This window comes from Perca flavescens, chromosome 6 (genome assembly GCF_004354835.1).
Source record: "Perca flavescens isolate YP-PL-M2 chromosome 6, PFLA_1.0, whole genome shotgun sequence".
NCBI lineage: Eukaryota > Metazoa > Chordata > Actinopteri > Perciformes > Percidae > Perca > Perca flavescens.
Window position 1 is genome coordinate 12,069,955 of NC_041336.1, and position 16,912 is coordinate 12,086,866.

The 16,912-nt window shown below is 39.5% G+C and overlaps 1 protein-coding gene across 1 annotated transcript in view; it reads right to left on the minus strand.

Moving 5' to 3' along the window:
- pear1 (platelet endothelial aggregation receptor 1) overlaps window positions 1-16,912 on the minus strand; it is a 49,683-nt gene that overhangs the window by 19,505 nt on the left and 13,266 nt on the right. Inside the window, exons 2-6 of the mRNA XM_028579754.1 lie at window positions 9,192-9,302; window positions 8,275-8,376; window positions 8,076-8,176; window positions 4,682-4,774; window positions 525-771 (exon numbers count right to left, since the gene is read on the minus strand). Of these exons, the coding sequence (XP_028435555.1) occupies window positions 525-771; window positions 4,682-4,774; window positions 8,076-8,176; window positions 8,275-8,376; window positions 9,192-9,298 (650 nt within the window). The 5' untranslated portion in view covers window positions 9,299-9,302. The remainder of the gene's footprint in view (window positions 1-524; window positions 772-4,681; window positions 4,775-8,075; window positions 8,177-8,274; window positions 8,377-9,191; window positions 9,303-16,912) is intronic.

Here is a 16,912-nt window from a genome sequence, read left to right on the forward strand (position 1 = left end):
TTTCAGTTTGTTTAGATGCTGGGCACACCCGCCTCCGTCACAAACAACGGGCGCATCTCCTGATGCAAGTCACGCAACGATGTGTTTTCAGTGAGTGTCCGAAATCTCGTTTGGTCGTTCCCTATATAGTTCACTATTTAATAAACGCTACATAGGGAGTAGTGAATGAGGGAGCGGTTTCGAACACAGCCATCGTCATTGTAAGCATGTTAGCATTGCTGTTGACTCTTAGTCCTGCTGACAGATAACATATTTGTGTTTGTAAACTTGGTTGCCTCAAATTGCTCCTTGTAAGAGGAATAAAGTATTTTGACTTAGGAAATCTGTATGTAATCTAAATTTCAGAAATTTTTAAACTCAACCATTCTAAATTGCTATATTTATTTTTGAATCAGAGAAAAACAGACCATGTAAATGTTGAAAGTGAACAATGTTTGTGTTTCTTTCTCTTTACAAAATCAATATAGCATTTTGCAATGACTCTCCTGATATGCATTATTATATATATATGCATATTCACTTACAAAGTCCCAGTGAATCCGTCCCGACATACGCACTCTCCGGTTGCTTTATCACAGGATCCTCCGGTCCCACACTTGCACCTCTGCAGACAGCCCTTCCCGAAGGTGCCTGCTGGACAGGACTCGTCGCAGTTGCGTCCTGTGAACCCTGGAGGACACTGACACGTCCCCTTGAAGGGATCGCAGAGACCTCCGTTCTTACAGATGCACTTCTGACTGCATCCTGTCCCCCAGTTTTTGTCATCACAGGCTGAAAGGTAACAGGAGAAACTTATTTGATTGTTGTTTAGCCAAGCTATTGAAGTTCACCTCTAACTTTCTGGTTTATTCATGCAAAATTGTCCTAAAAATGAATTGTGGCTTTGTGGGATTTGCTTTTTTTTTTTTTTTTTTTTATCTTAATCTGCAAATTTGACATACAGTATTTAATGATACAGTTTATGTTAAAAAATTAACTATAAGACTACCTGGGGAAAAATGGATCCACGAAAATCAAACACTACCACCTTTGCATTGGGCATCGCCTCACTTTTTAAAACTTATTTATCCCTTTTTTAATACCACCACTACTGCAGTTACAGTCTCACCAGGGAGGTTCTCACTTGCATTGCCCACATTTCCAACGATTTAAACCAGTCAGCTTCCAGTAATATGCCTCCTACTCTAAACATTACTCAATAATGCTGTAAAGGAAATAAAAACACTGAAGTAAAATAAGATTACTCATGATTATTGTAACCTGCATACGGTGCAAGTATGATAATTTTGTCTTGTTTTTCCTCATTCAATTTTCCTCCCATACACTGTGGTGTACACTTAGTTACATATGATGTAATGTAAAACACACTGATTAAATTTAACAACACAGAGATGAATAACAGAATAGAAAGTGCTTGGGGATGACATAACGTACTGACTCTTCCACATGTTACTGTGGATCTCCCTAATGCTTCCACATCCAAATCTCCCCCTTTAGCCCTGGAGTGTTATATTACCAACAAATAATTTCAAATTGGCAGGGAGATTTTCATGGAGCTCACGAGACGGACGAGTTTTAAATGGTTAATTTTACAGAAGCCTGAGGATCGGCTCCGGTGGGGTTAGTGTGCAGTGAAGATTCACACAAGGTTTGGATTTCAATACATGATGAAGAGATCTCCGTCCACTGGGTTGGCTTATGAGAACCCAGATTGGTCATGGGTGCATTCTTTAAATTTCTCATCAATACCTTAAACTGTCTTGGACATTGAACATTGTTGAGAAAAGGTGATATTCAATAGCACTGACGTAACACATGGATGGGTGTCAGTTATCTTCTCACAAGCTAAAAACAATTCCAACAATTTCACGCTGACCTCTGTGAATCATCTTTCTTCATGTGAGCAGCAGCAGCATTTATCAAGGCCTGAGCTACACGTCCATGTTCCTAGTATCCCCCCTCTTCATTTGCCTCTGCTGCACATATGCCCTGCCACAGCTTTGAAAAATACAAGGACTGCTTTAGCAATAATTACACAGAGGTACACAGAAACACCCAAATTTGGTCTGGAGCAAAGCACGCAGCCATGGACTGTAGAGTTTATTGCACTAACGCAGAGCAGGACCCTTGCCTCTTTTTGTTTAAATGAATCATACCTTCACTTTTTCTGTGTGGGATTGGGGAGGGGTTCTGCTGGAGTGTGTCACGTTGACTAATGAGAAACTCAGCTGCACCAGGGATTATGTTTACAAAGACATTCTTCAGGACAGCAGGGATTTACTAAAGGGTCTGCAGAACTGTCGGCACAAGAACTGAGAGGCTGATGCATCCAGAGAGTTGATGAACCAATGGGTTGGATGTGTGATTTTTAAGCAACCAGCTGGCAAAGTCCCAGCCTTCAGTGACTAAAACTCTTCCCATGTGTTTGTTTATCTGCATGTAAACGTACGTCCTCAAGTGCAAGGCTTTCTCTAACAGTGTTGCTGCGTTTGTTTACCTTGATCAAATACACTTAGCTTAAGTCTGTCTAACTTTGATTTAATCATTCTAACGACAAGCACTAATCAATCAAAAATTGCCAGATGAAAGGAGCATTCATGGACAATTTTCTTCCAAGCGTTTGCATCTGTCCATGATAGTTCAATGACCTACAGCATGTTTGATTATTTATCACAGTGACCCAACAAAACACTGACAACCACACAGATTCACTGAACGTGTGCTCTCATGTCTTGATCTCAATAAGACTTCCAAAATAATAAAAGCTTAAGTTAACGTTAGTGATGGAGATACACATTTGTATCCACACAGATTATTATTAACATGACCTGTACAGTGATACAATCCAGTATCTGTAATACCACGTGCATGTATACCCACTGAGTGACACACACTTCAGAACTGGCATCTCTTGACCATCTTTTATTAGGAATGCACACTGATATTGTGGGAAAATTCTTCCTTTTCCCCTGGGAATTGTCCAAGTGGTGTGTTTTTTTTTTTTTTTTTTTTTTTACTTTTGTCTGACAGCTTTAGTTACTTTTCATATTACAGTTTTTAATACTCTTAGTGAAAACAATGCATCTCAAAATTTTGTGATTTTTAGAATGTTTCTGATAAACTGAAGGATGAAGCATTCTTTTATTTGATGAGAAAATGTGCCTACTTCTTAAGCTAACTTAACTCTTTAAAAAGCCTCTTGGATCAGCTTGAAGATGTATCGTCACAAAGCTGAAAACAGAGCTGTTTTTAATGAAAACTACTTTTTAGAGATACGTGGTTCTCACAGGACAGCGATGCTGCAAACATATGATGATTTTATAGAATATGATGCATTTCTGTAGATTAAACTACCCTACAGTATATAAAGGGGTTAAATTAGCACAACCATACACATCTACAACAGTAAAATGCAACATACACATTAATGCAGCAGTAATATTAATCCAGAAATATCATATATAATATAAAACACTGATGGGGAACATTTTACTGCACAATCAATGTTTCTTTCATGTATAGAACAAAGAGTATTGAGTTTACTTTGCCTCCTCTATTTTCTCCATATTCATGGGCAAACCGTGCTAAGAGTGTTGAGTATAAAAAACCCAGTCCCCTCTCCTTTTTCCCATACTTAGATAGCTCAACACACAGGCATCCAGGAAGTGTCAGGGGCTCATTCTGCCAAAAAGACTCCATTATAGGAAGATACAATGGAGCCAAGGCTGAAGAGAGGAGGAGGAGGAGTGGAAGAAGAGAAAATAGCAGAGTAAAGCAAAGAAAGAATACTGAAGTGGAGGGAGGAGTGTAAGGAGAGTCGGAGAGAACTGGGCCATGCAAGAGAGAGTGGGGTAACATTTTCCATTTCCCCTTCCCATCATCCCCCTGTCAAGGCATCAACCACTACCCGTTAAAGCTAATTCCTTCTTTCTGTAGAGGAATAGGGGGGAGTAAGTGGAGGAGGGCTGTGTACTATTGACCCAGCTGACTGCGATGAAACTGGCTGAAGGTAGTGGAAAACTTCATTTTAGTGAGGGGGACAGCAGCCCCACGAAATGTGGTTCTGGTTTCACACTCCACATTGTTTGAACGATAAAATTTAAGAAGATTTTTAGACAAGACAAACTGGGTTAGACTCACTGTTCTGAGTTGGTGCCTTGAATAACTATTATATAATCATTTTGGCTGACTTTAGTTTTGTAAAAAATGTCATAACAGGTAAACGGAGCAGTTTTATTGTCTTTTTATGGATTATGGCTACTTCCAATACAGTACTTAACTCATAACTTATTGCTTTCAAACCATTTTGTTACATGTTTGTTAAAGTAGGAAGAGAAAAGCTGCTCAAAAGTTGATGTATTTATTTAAGAGTAACTGTGAGAGGTGGAGTTGCAGCTCCTCCTGCTCTAGTAAACTGGTTTCTGAACTGAGGCTGACAATAATGACTCACTGCTGTGGATGCTGTAATGCTCCCTTGCTGTTTCCATTGGAAAGGATTGTCTGTGATGCAGTGGTGTATGTGAAGATCAGCCATTTGAATAATGGCCAGTTGTCATTTCCTGTTATGCATGTCAACTTTATTTGTGTGTGCACCTGAAGATGGGGGGAGAAAGTGATATGAGAAAAAGCAAATGAGAGCGTGAGGAAATGTCTGAGCGAAGGAAAAAAGATAGATTCATACCGCTGGAACAGTCGTCGCCACGCCAGCCTCCCTCACACTGGCAACGGTCTGGAGCGACGCATCGACCGTGGACACACTCCTTGGTGCAGCGAGCTGTTGATAAGAAACGCACTTTATAACCGACCCAACTAGGTGGAGAACAATCAATGCAATGGATGACATACAGCAAGGTGTGCAGTTATCTGAGATTACACATCAGACTGTATAGGACAGTGGTTCCCAACTTTATTTTGTCTGATGTATCCCCACAGCCCAATTAAATGAGAAAGAACCGTTTCATCAACAGAACCCGTCATGAACTGTTCATTTGAATAGATCTGGATGTTATCTACCACTAATAATTATATTAAAGTGGATATTGCTGCAATAATTGTTTTTCACACAAGATATACTGTTTCGATTGTCTCTTTTTTTTGTCCGTTTTCCAACAAATCCTCTAAACGTTTTTCAGTGCCCTCTACAACAACACACACAGTACTGTAGAAGTGTTTTTTGATCTGATGCACCTATCAGCAGACATCATTTGTCCAAAGACCATGTGTTGAATATATTTCAAAAGTAGACAATTTCAAGGGTGTTTTTATTAAATTTGTATTATTTCCCTCCTAAATTTGTTCCACCCATCATAAAAAATGTCAATGATGAGCCTCCAGCCAGTGTTAGATGCCATTAATGCTGTAAAGAAGGTTCCTCTTAGACAGAGTTGTGTTCTCACCAGCTTCATAAATGGTTCTGCTATTAATTAGGTTAATTCAATCATGCATTTTTGACTAAAGACTAATAATCCCCCAGAGACCTCTTGATTTTTTTGTAGACAAGTGTTTTCTAACCACACTGAGTAGCACATGCTGTATTACTGTATACACACAGTGTTTTTCTTTCAATAAACAATAATTTAATTGATTATTTTCTGCTTTAGTTGAAAGTGTATGAATACTGGAAGCTGGATATTTGGGGGACCTAAGAAAAAGGCTAACATGTCATCAAATGAAGGAGGTAAGCATAATCATATCTAATTATATGTATTTAGAAAATAAAAAATACAGTGTACATTGTACAGATAGTGGGTTTAGGAGGAGTTATAGATGACACACTGAAAGCTGAGATATTTCAATTATAAAGCTTAAAATGGCAGAAGGCTACAGTCTTTGCTTTTCTGATGTCAATCAGTAAAATCAAAGGCTTTTGTGTTTGGCAACATCAACAAAACTACACACACACACGACTGCTGTGAAAGGTGGCTCATCAATAAGGAACCAAAATGCATATTATTTCTGCTGAATGAAAAACATTTATCTCCAAAATGTCAGTTTTTGAAGCACAAAGCACAGAAACCTTGTTATTACAATCATGTACTTCTGAGATCATCCAGTGATGTATGAGGTTTGTAAAGCTAAGGTAGAATTTTCTCAAACCATGCTCCCATGTATGGTTTTGCTTTATTTATATATGTCACTGCTGACTGTCCGCAATAACAGCGTTTCAGCAAACTGTTGACAGCTGCATCGGTTTGGTATTTTCAGACGACAACAATGAACTACCTGTTTATTTGAACTACTGCACCCAAACGGTTACCGATACCAGCGTTTTAGGCAGTATCGGAGCCGATTGGAACATCTCTAAACACGACTTCCTTAAATTGACAATTAACTTTACAGTACAGTACTTAAAGTTAAGATTAGGATTGAGGTTAGGTTTATGATTACTTAAATCACATTAAAAGCTCAGTTTGTTAGGGAGATATCATGGCAACTGAGTCAGAAATCAAATCCATATGTAGGAATGTTTTCCCCTTTCAAACATTTTTGATTTTTGTTTTGTTTATGGCTCTACAAAACATACTGAATCCATGTTAAAGTGTGTTTGTTTCCACCAGGGTCCCAAGCTGTCAGAAGACAGACTCAAAACATGTAACATGAAATTAAACAATAAAATCCGTACAAACTAAACCAAAACTAAATAAATATCCACTTAAACAACTAAAAGGCAACTAAAAAAACGGACTGATTGAGTTTAAATTTTATTAAAAACCAGTAACCGTACTCCATAAATAAGTTCTGACCTTACGTCTAAAAGTCCCTCGTGTTTTGGACAACTTTTACTTATTAATTAAAAGGCTTCAGGTTATACATCATCAATTTTTTTAAGCACATTGGCCCTTGTGTTATCAAGTTGAGTGAGTTTGCCCACTGTGTTGTGAGTGCTGTGCATGCAGCACAGTGCCACACCTCTGAATTCATCAGTAACAGATGCTTAGTTTATGAAATAACAGTTGCTGAAATTATGTGAAATCCTTGAACTGAAATTAAAATGTGAAAATTATGAAGAGGGTTTGCATGGTGTCAGCATCACATAGTTTAGTTTAGTTTAAAATTCCAGTTAGTAAAGCCAGTATCAGCATGAGAAGCCTCAGTGGGAAGAGAACCCATAATTGTGGTAATTCCAGTTTCATGTGCTACTCTTATTAACTTTGCATGTTGCATGGAAAAAAGACAAAAAAGAAATGTTGGTATTGTGCTGGAATAATACCAAAAGTATTCATCCAACATCAGGTTACTTTGTTTATTCAGGCTCCCGTTTAAATGTCTATTTTATTGCATTACAGAAATCTTTCAAGCCTAAGTTGTTTCTTTGTCATTAACAGAGGGATCAAATCTTAAATCTGGCCTGAATATATTTTGAATGTATTTGTTGATTGTGAAAAAACTTTTTATAAATCTGTTTATATACAATGTTAGTTTTCACAGTAATACTGATGTTGCACACCCATGGGTGGGACCAGAAGGGTAGCTATCACTGAGGACACTGAGGTCAGGTCCTCAGTAGTTTTTCTGGGATTTTGGCTTTTTTAGGAACCAAGGAGACGTGTACATCGTATAAATAAAAAGTAAGTCATGATCTCGGTTCTTCTAAAATGCTGGGTACGGCACAGGGTGGGACAAGACCTGCTTGGACTTGAAACCTACTTTTTCTACTATAAGGTTAGGGTAAGTAGGGTTCAAATGGAATCAGACATTTTGAGGAGAACATTCAACTGTGTTTCAGTCCTTGGGAGGCTTTTGGACAGAAGACAGAGGTGTGTGTATTTTGCAGACTGATTGTCTGAGATAATCAGATTAATTCAGTACATGTGAACATTCAGATTGTTTACCTGGCTTTTCAAGATCTCTACAAGTCGGGCATGAAAGCAGCTGAGGGCCTGTTGATAAATGTACTTTGGTGTTTATTGTGGGTTGATAAAACCACAGATCAAAACCGCTCTAAAATCTGGCGATTGCCTGCTGGCTAAGGACTTTTCTTCTTCTCCTCCACTGTTTCATGTTTTAGCATTCCTACTGTTTGTCTCAGTGACAAAAAGTTTGCAGGCGAGTGGATTGTTTAAATAATTACTTACGGACACATTTGTCTCTGCTCTCGTAATAGCCTGGACAGCACTGGTACCTCTTACGGTAGTCTGTCTTCACCGCCTGCCTGTAGGCTGTCTTGTAGGTGATCCTAAAAGAATAACACAGTCAAACAGGACGCTTTGACCCTCCACAGACAGGAACAGGAAGTCAGCTCCAACAGGAAATGAGTCCTTGCGCTACTGCTACCTGTGGCGCATGCATCTGTAGGAGGTCCGAGGGTCGGAGCAGGGCTCCTCCGTCACGTGGTCGTAAGGATGCGAGTAGGACTCTTTCACTGAGGTGGTGAAGCTGAATAGCAGAACATGACACATACATCATTTACAGTCAGAAGAAATGGAAAAGTTATCCAGCTCCATTTGAAACAAAATATATCAGCCTAACTTTTGAACAAATGCCATGTTATTTGCCTGAAAAGGGGGGATTTTGTTTAACCATGCTAGCTGTATAGTGGCTATGATTGATGACAATGTCCGTCGGCCGGTCCTACGCTTTGGTCCAAACAACTAGTGACTGCCCAGTTTGTACACAGTCAGTCCCTGTCAACAATTAATCGATTAATCAGTTGATCATCAGAAAGTTTATCGGCCTCTATTTTCATCTGTTAATTATTTTAGTCATTTTGTAAGCAAAAATGTGAAACATTTGCTGGTTCCAGCTTCACTTGATTTAGGTGAGGTGTTGCAAGCAATTTGAAAGCTATGGATCTATGTAAAGAGCTACATAACTATAATATATTATAGAAAATAGTAATGTCCACTAGCAGTTTTGAATTTTGATTTTGTTGGATGTGATAGTTTACTAAGATAAGCAGGTAACCAATCTTAGATAACTATGCTGCAAACCAGTTACTGTGGTAAAAAGGTAGAAGTGGCTCTAAAGTGAAAGATAGTTTTCCGTCTCCACAGAGCAAGTATATAACAAAATGCTGCTTTTTCTTTTTCTTTTGTCATTTATGTGATGAATGAAGGTCTCGACTCACCACTGACATGTTGAAGTAAACTTTCAGCAATACTGTATGTATGCAGCACTGTTTGAGAACATATTTTTAAATGGATATAACAACAGTGACATTTATTTGTTTGTCACAGTCAAACAGGCCTCACCTCTCCCACAGGCTGCACACATTGGGGTCTCCTGGGTTCAGAGAGTAGGTCAGACCAATCAGGAAGCTCAAAAGCAGCAAGACGGCGGAGCTATGTAGAGTCGGCATGGTCCTGAGGGAAAAGAGGACAGACATTTACAGAGCGATGCAAAAACCCAAACATTTCAGCAGGGATGGCACTAGGCCAAAACATATTTATTTTGTTTATTAGGGGAAACAACAGAGGGCAGACATAATAAAAGCAACATTTATACAATGCACAGCAATCTGATTCTGCAACAAATACATTCGCTTGTAGTGTGTATTATATATGTAGTCCATGTTAAAGAGGTGATGTCTTAATTGGTTTTAAATGGTCATTTCTGAGGTTGTTTAATTGTATTTCATTATTTTCGAAATTATTAATAGTCCTCATTTATATCCCATAATAATATCAATTTGAAAAACAGAAATTCAAAAAGAAGTAATATGTAATTTACTGAAACAAATCTGAGCAGCCATGAAACAGCAATATCTCTGTAGCACTCTGTGAGTCAAATGTACAGTGGAAACACAGATGAATAAAAAAGGCCCATTCCTCTCAACTAGATTTACAATCGTTGTTTTTGTTTTTCATTTACTATAATTAACATTTCACAGCGTGGCGGATAGAAAAATTCATTGAAAGCTGGTTCTCGGTACCTATAAATTGCGGTTAAGATTTAGCCTCGGAAAGAGTTTGTTAAACGCTCAGCAGAGGTGAGGCAAAGTGCCAGACTTGGAGCGTACCGCTGTCTGCTCCCCGTCGAGCTCCACACCTTCTCAACAGGGTATATAAAACACAGGCATCAGGAGACAACCTGACAGCAGACAAGATAGATTAGGACAGAGTGATAGCATAAGAAAAAAAACGAGACAGGGGGGGGATCAGGGTCAAGACATGTGACTCCCAACTTCATCCAGACCCCTATCAATCAATCAGTGCGGCAGTAAGGCCTCCACACTCCTCTGCTGTCCCCTTCCACACTCCGACAACATCTGGATCCAATCAGTGCATCGGCCCAAGAGAGCGCCTCGGCACGGGGACCCTGTTGGGCTCTCAGGGAGCAAAAGGGAGGCAATTTTTTCCTCTTACAAATATCCCATGAAAATGAACAGAAGTTCAGCAGGCCAGTGGTGTGAGCCTTCTGGTAAAAGCATCGTGGGATTGCAACGGCATTTCTAGAGAACGGGAACATCATGTTGACATAGGATCAGTCAAGCATGTTCCCCTTCTTGTATTTTCAACAAGTCCCGACTGACAGAATTACAGTACCACAGCATCTCATGTCATCTACTCATGGCCTTAGGGAGATTTCTTAGGGAGAGTGACATCGCAGCCAGCCATCAAGATCATCTTCATTAAAAAACATCTCAGATCTATAAAGAAGGAGTAACAACAAAACTCTCTGTGTGTTAAAACTTCCTCAACAAAGGGTCATGACATTTCACAGATTGTCTTTTGAGAATTGTATGATCACTATTATCTGGCTCTCATCACAAGTTTAGGCGACTAAAATCTGACCAAAATGTTACCCTCAGAATTGGTCTAAGATTTCAGTCAAATAAGAAACTCTAAACCAAATTAACAATCTACAGGCATGCCAACAGCTCGGTGAGGCTGTACTCCACTGCTTTGCTATGAGCTAAATAAATGCTAATGTCTCTATGCTAAATGCGCACAATTACAATGCAAATGTTTCCCTTGTTTGTCATCTTAGAACATTTTCTAGTTAGCACAAAACACCAAGTACAGCTGAGGCTGATGGGGATGTCATTGGTTTTGACGGACAAAAAAAGATTTGTCTTTTTTTTTAAACGAGGATGAATCCTCCAAATTCTGATTGTGTCTTTGGTGAATTGTATCACCTTTTTCAACAGACAGTTAAGTTTAGGTGACTAACTTTGGTAAGATTTTGGTCAAGGTTAAGTAAGATAAACTCAAACGTAAATCTGTAAGAAAACTATGTACCGTATGATTTAGAGATTTGACCCTAGTAAGTAAGATAAACTCAAAAGTAAATCTGTAAGAAAACTATGTATGATTTAGAGATTTGACCCTGGTTTTTGGCAGTTGTTTCCACTGCATCATTTCACTGTCCAACTTACTTCCTAGCTCTGTCTCCTTCATGTCATCTATTTGTGGGGGGACAAACATATTTCTCTCACATTTCATGCACATATTTGCATTTTAAGTCACACTGCTGCGGACATTTGGGGAAATTTCCCGAGATGAGGAAAAGATTTGCCTGTGGCTTGGTGAATAATGCATGCCTCTAATAGTGCCAAGGTCAGCGGTTCAGTTCCCATTAGAGCCAATCATGTATGTTTACAAAATATGTTCTTTATGGTGCTTTGCAGAAGAAGAAAAAACATCAGAATATGGATTATTTAATGTGTTTGTAGAAACAGTCCACCATAAACACCTCTGCAATCAATCCGAAGCGCATTTAACAGATTTAATTCTACATCAACTCTGTTCAGTGGCTGGTTATCACTGCTGGAGATTTGGCGTGGTGAGGGCTGCAACATAAATCTGTGTGAGTGCACAGATCTTCTGCTTCTGATAAACTGCCTCTTACTGCTCTCCTACCCACCGTCAGGAGTTAATTCACTCGCTGGCACAAACGCTCACGCCTCAGAAATCTGTGCCACAAAAACAGTGTTTTATGAGAATAGGCATATGGCTTTTATTAAGAGGAGTCAACTTCACCAGCCACTTCATTGGACTGGGGGTAAATATTTTTCATTACCTTCTTTTCATTTTAATTGTGCTTCATTAGAAAAAGCCTCCAAACCGCTTGGGAATTCTTAAACACAGAGAAAGAGAGCTTAATGAGTGCAGACAAAGTTGTTTTGAAGTCAAGCTCAGACGTCAGTTGCATTGCATGTTTGGGTTACCTACAGTGGGGAGGGGAAGGCAGGTAGACGTCTGGAGCTCCAGGTGGTAGTATCATCATCTGGAAACTGGACTCTTTGAGGAGGCTGCCCTGCTTTTTAGTGAAATAAAGGAGGGCAGGTACTCTATAAATTGAGTTTTACATGAAGCGTCACCACAACTGGGGATTGACTGATTCTTCCCCTTACCTCCTTTTCACATAATAGCCTTCTACTCCATTACATTCAACCCTGAGCTATCATTATTTCCTTTGAGCTTTTTCCAAACTGCAACTCTGAATCTTTTCACTTGGACAAGCTTGGCTACGCCGCAGAAAAGCATGTAGTATCATGATGTATGGCAACAGTTTTTCCATTCAGTTTCGATGCGTTTAGTTAGCCGTTACCTGGCCGTAATGTATGCACACCTCCACAGTTCACATCCACTGGTCAAAGAGGTAAAGTCTGGACCAAGATCTGTGAAACACCACAGTAGTAGAGGTTGCTCCAACATATTTTCATCTTGTTTGTAATGAAAAAAACAGACAATCTCATCCAGTGCAAAGAAACTTTCATGTGGCTCTATAAACCAATATAAAATAGGCAAAATACCACACACACACACACACACACACACACACACACACACGTGCATGTACAGTACACTTACACCACACCCATAACGTCCACATGCATGCACATGCACACTCCAACACACTACACAGTTTGTAACGCTTTCAAGGACTGATCATGTGTTTTTTATGTTGTGGAGACATTACACACACACACACACATCAAATGAGTCCCATACGCTGAAACGAGTTCAGAGAGAAACTATTTTTAGTATTTGGAGACATTTTGCTAATTCACTGAGCTTCTCTTACTGACTCAAACAGCGGCCCACTCGTACATGCGTCGTACCGAGGAATGCGGAAAACCGTGAGCTCTTAACAGAACTGCACAGGAGCTTCAGTGAAGACAAAGCCCAAATGAAAACGGATACACTGGTTTTATATTAATCTCGTTAGAAACTTGTACATACAGGCATAAGCGCTGACAACTAGAAAATTATTTTGATTCGATTTCATGCAAGAGAGACATTTTCTTGACATATGAGTATTCCCATCGGACTGCATGTTCGCATTAATTTACAGGCAGGACTGAGGCTACACCCACGTAGAAACAGGGCTTAGCATGAACTAACAACAACCTGTTTAAGGAATAGTTGGGTATAGTTGGCGTACTTGCTTTCTTGCTGAAAAGTTAGATGAGAGGATTGATATCACTCTCTGCTGTCTGCCCATTAAATATGGTTCGGTTCCGACCTGCGGCCCTTTGCTGCACGTCATTCCCCCTCTCTCTCCCATTTCACGTCTCAAGCTATCCTGTCTAATAAAAAAAAAAGACTACAAATAGGGATAGCAGGTGGTTATGTGCAGGATTATTTCTTGGCCGATCACAGTGACTTCCTAAAGTCTTGATGCTGGCTGACATATGCTAAGCTTAAATAACTTGCTGCTGGCTCCAGTTTCATATTGAGATATGACACATATAAGAATGATATCACTTTTCTCATTGAACTCTTGCCAAGAAAGCTAATATTTCTGAAAATGTCAAATTATCCCTTTAATGACAAAAGTTTGACCAGTGGTCACTTTCAGTATTTCAACAGCAATTTATGATCCATCTGACAGTTGTTGAAAAATCTGTAAAGAATTCCATGGCAATCCAGGTCATAGGAGTGGTGGACCGACCCGAAATAAATTATACTGCACATTTATCAAAAAAGACTTATTTTCATTCTGGTCTAATTTGAAGCAAAGCACATGGTACTGATCAAACTGTTTGCTTCCCTGTTTCCTTTCCTTCTAACCTCAGATTTCTGTCTCTATTTATTTCTATTGAGGTAGAAAATATTAGTCACCACTGGAAGGTAAAGCCATGTGGGGAAAAAAAAATAAAAGATGGAATGACACATTATTTGGGGGGTTATGAGAGAGAGAGAGAGAGAGAGAGAGAGAGAGAGAGAGAGAGAGAGAACTGCCAAAGTTCATGTCAAGCTGCTCTGATGTCAGTCAGATACAGAATGTCTCCATCTTCCAGACTCTTTTTCTCTTTTTTTTTTAAGCAGTTTTTGGGCTTCTCTTGGCATTACAAACTCCAGCATGTTCTTCCAGAATTAATAGCATAAAAACTTAAAATATCTTTATTCTGTGCACTATTTAAAACTCCAACCAGCGTCTGTGAGGCTACAAAAGAAAGGCAACATGGTGAAATACTGTAGCTCTAGAGTTATGACACACGATCCGGCAGGTGCAGTGCATTCTTGTGTGGCTCAGAAGTGTTAATCAAACTGCAGTTAATTATTAATGTCTTGTTTCATGCTTTCTTGGTAATAACTCACTATATCAGCCCAGAATCTGCTCTACAGTTTGTCTGATGTAAAAAAAAAAAAAAAGTTAATTATAAGGTCCCTAGTAAAACAGGCTAACTTGATGATTATGGATGCAAGGTTAGAGCAGAAATTGTGATTTCTATTGAGAGAGTATTTAAGAAAACTGAACTGGATATTTTTGTATAATGTAAAATAAGATGCATTCAATTACACATGTTTTGAAAAACAAAGGATTACTCCTGGGAGTACTTTTAAAATAAAATAAAGAAACTTGTAAGGCTGTTTAAATAAAGAAAGGTGTTCTTTGTAAAATTGTATTTTAAACATTATATACATTTCCTGAACTTTGTCATAGCAGTGCAAATAGAAAAAGTACTAAGTATATTATACTAATCTGGATGCATTTTGAGTTTTTTGTAATCCCTCACTGATTAAGGTTTTGATGAGGTAATCAGTCACTGCAACAAAAGTAGCCTGCCCAACTCATCAGCATACAGCTAAGGAGGGGATTTAATCGACCGGTGGTTCCTAAAGGGAGGAATAAGGAGTGGTTAAACTCTATTATAATGCCATTAAAACAATGAGAAATCAGAAATTAAGAATCATTGTTCTTGTATCAGCCTTTACTCCCAAGTGCTCTGCCCACCCGTGAGCTCTGTACAAAGTAATATCCTCAAATTAAGCTCCATGAGACCAAATCAGAGCGAACAGGAGTATGTGGCTAACTGCAGGCCCTTTAAGGGGTCCTTGACATGAAAAAGTAAATGGCAATCCAGTGCACTCTGCAAAATGTTGTGCATTATAAATTGGCAAAACCTCAAGCAACTGACAAAGAAAGGAAGTCAACTCAAATGTTTCCTGGCAACACGATGGTCACACTGCACATGATTAAAGCATTGCTGTGCACCATTACACTTAAAAGTTGGCCTATAAAGTTGCGGTGGGTATCACAGCCTTAAGTAGATTTAAACGATCACCCTCTGATTGTGATCATTGCTGGTATCAAAAAATATCCTCCACAGGAGAGAAGAGCTAAAGGTTTGCGTCACAAATTTACAGTTCAGCTCTTAGAAAAACAAATCTATAAAACTGCTTGAGGGCAGAAACTGACAGAAACTGGAATATATTAGCCAGAGTCCTCCATGTGACACACCAACCGCAGTCCCCTCTCCCCTTCTCCCCCCCCCCCCATCCCACCCTCACATTAAACCAGAGTTACTGTAAACTGAATATAAAACCCATAATCCTTTGCATCTGGGTTCTCGTCTTGGTGCATGGGACGGGTTCGGCTGCTAGACCGCAGTGAGGCTGGCACACGCTCCCCAGTTGCTGCTATGCCTCATGTTGAGTGGGTGGCTGGTCTTGAAAAGGGGGTGGGGGTTGAGCAGAGATCCTTAACAACACACTGGGGAGTCGGAGAAACAATTACATGGCACACCCAAAAATGTAACGCGAGAACCTGTATAAAACTTTCAAAAACACACCCACATGTTTCACGGTGTTCATCAATTTTACTACATTATCAACCTTCAATCCAGAGAAAATTCACAATGCCTACATCAACACGTTTCCCTCTGTTTACAGTAAAGACATCATATACGGTAAAAGGTGGTATTCTGCCACAAAAGCTGAACCCCCACACTGGAAAAAGCTTTTCAGTGGAAAACTCTTGGCAGCCCAAATGCAGTTGACGGTTCTCGGGGGAGTTGCGTGACAAAAGGATGATCTAGCGAGGGAGAGAGGAGGAGGAGGCCTTGCACAGATCTTGGAAGTCTGAATTTCGCTGAGTGAGCTCTGCAGTGTCTGCTATCTGCAAGAAGCAAGTGAAGTGGGAATTCTTGAACGTTTGACCTTTTGAACTTTAGGCAACACCACACACCTTTGCAAAGTCTGTTTCTTTTGTCTCCTTTTTCAGTCAGTTAAATTCTCTTAATTTGACCCTTCATTCTGCAACTGTATCTTATAATTATGTCAGCAGATCTGTCCTATAGTTTTGCTAGAGTTTCCAGTAATAACAAGGGAATAAATAATTTGGATCCTCCTCAACAAAAGACTTCTTACCAACAGGCTCTTAAATACAATGACAGATGCCTTGTGCGGCCTGCCAATATGTTCTTGGGTTCGAGTCATTTTAAAACTGATAATTAAGGGAGCTGCAATGGAAAAACTAACAAAATCACCTAAAATCACCCCAAGTCATCTCTAAAGCAAGGTCGACGACCAGCTTTCATTTGGCAAGCTCAGTCTTTGTGGTCTGGGATCCTTTATTTAAGTGAGAAAAACAGGATGCAGTATGTGTCCCCATTTACTGGCCCCTCTGTTACATTCATTTGAGTTTAGGTTCCAGGGGCAACCAATGACAGATTCATCAAGCAGCAGATCTGAGGTCAGTTGTCTGTCTTGAACATCACTTCACTTTAGTGTCCCTTTCA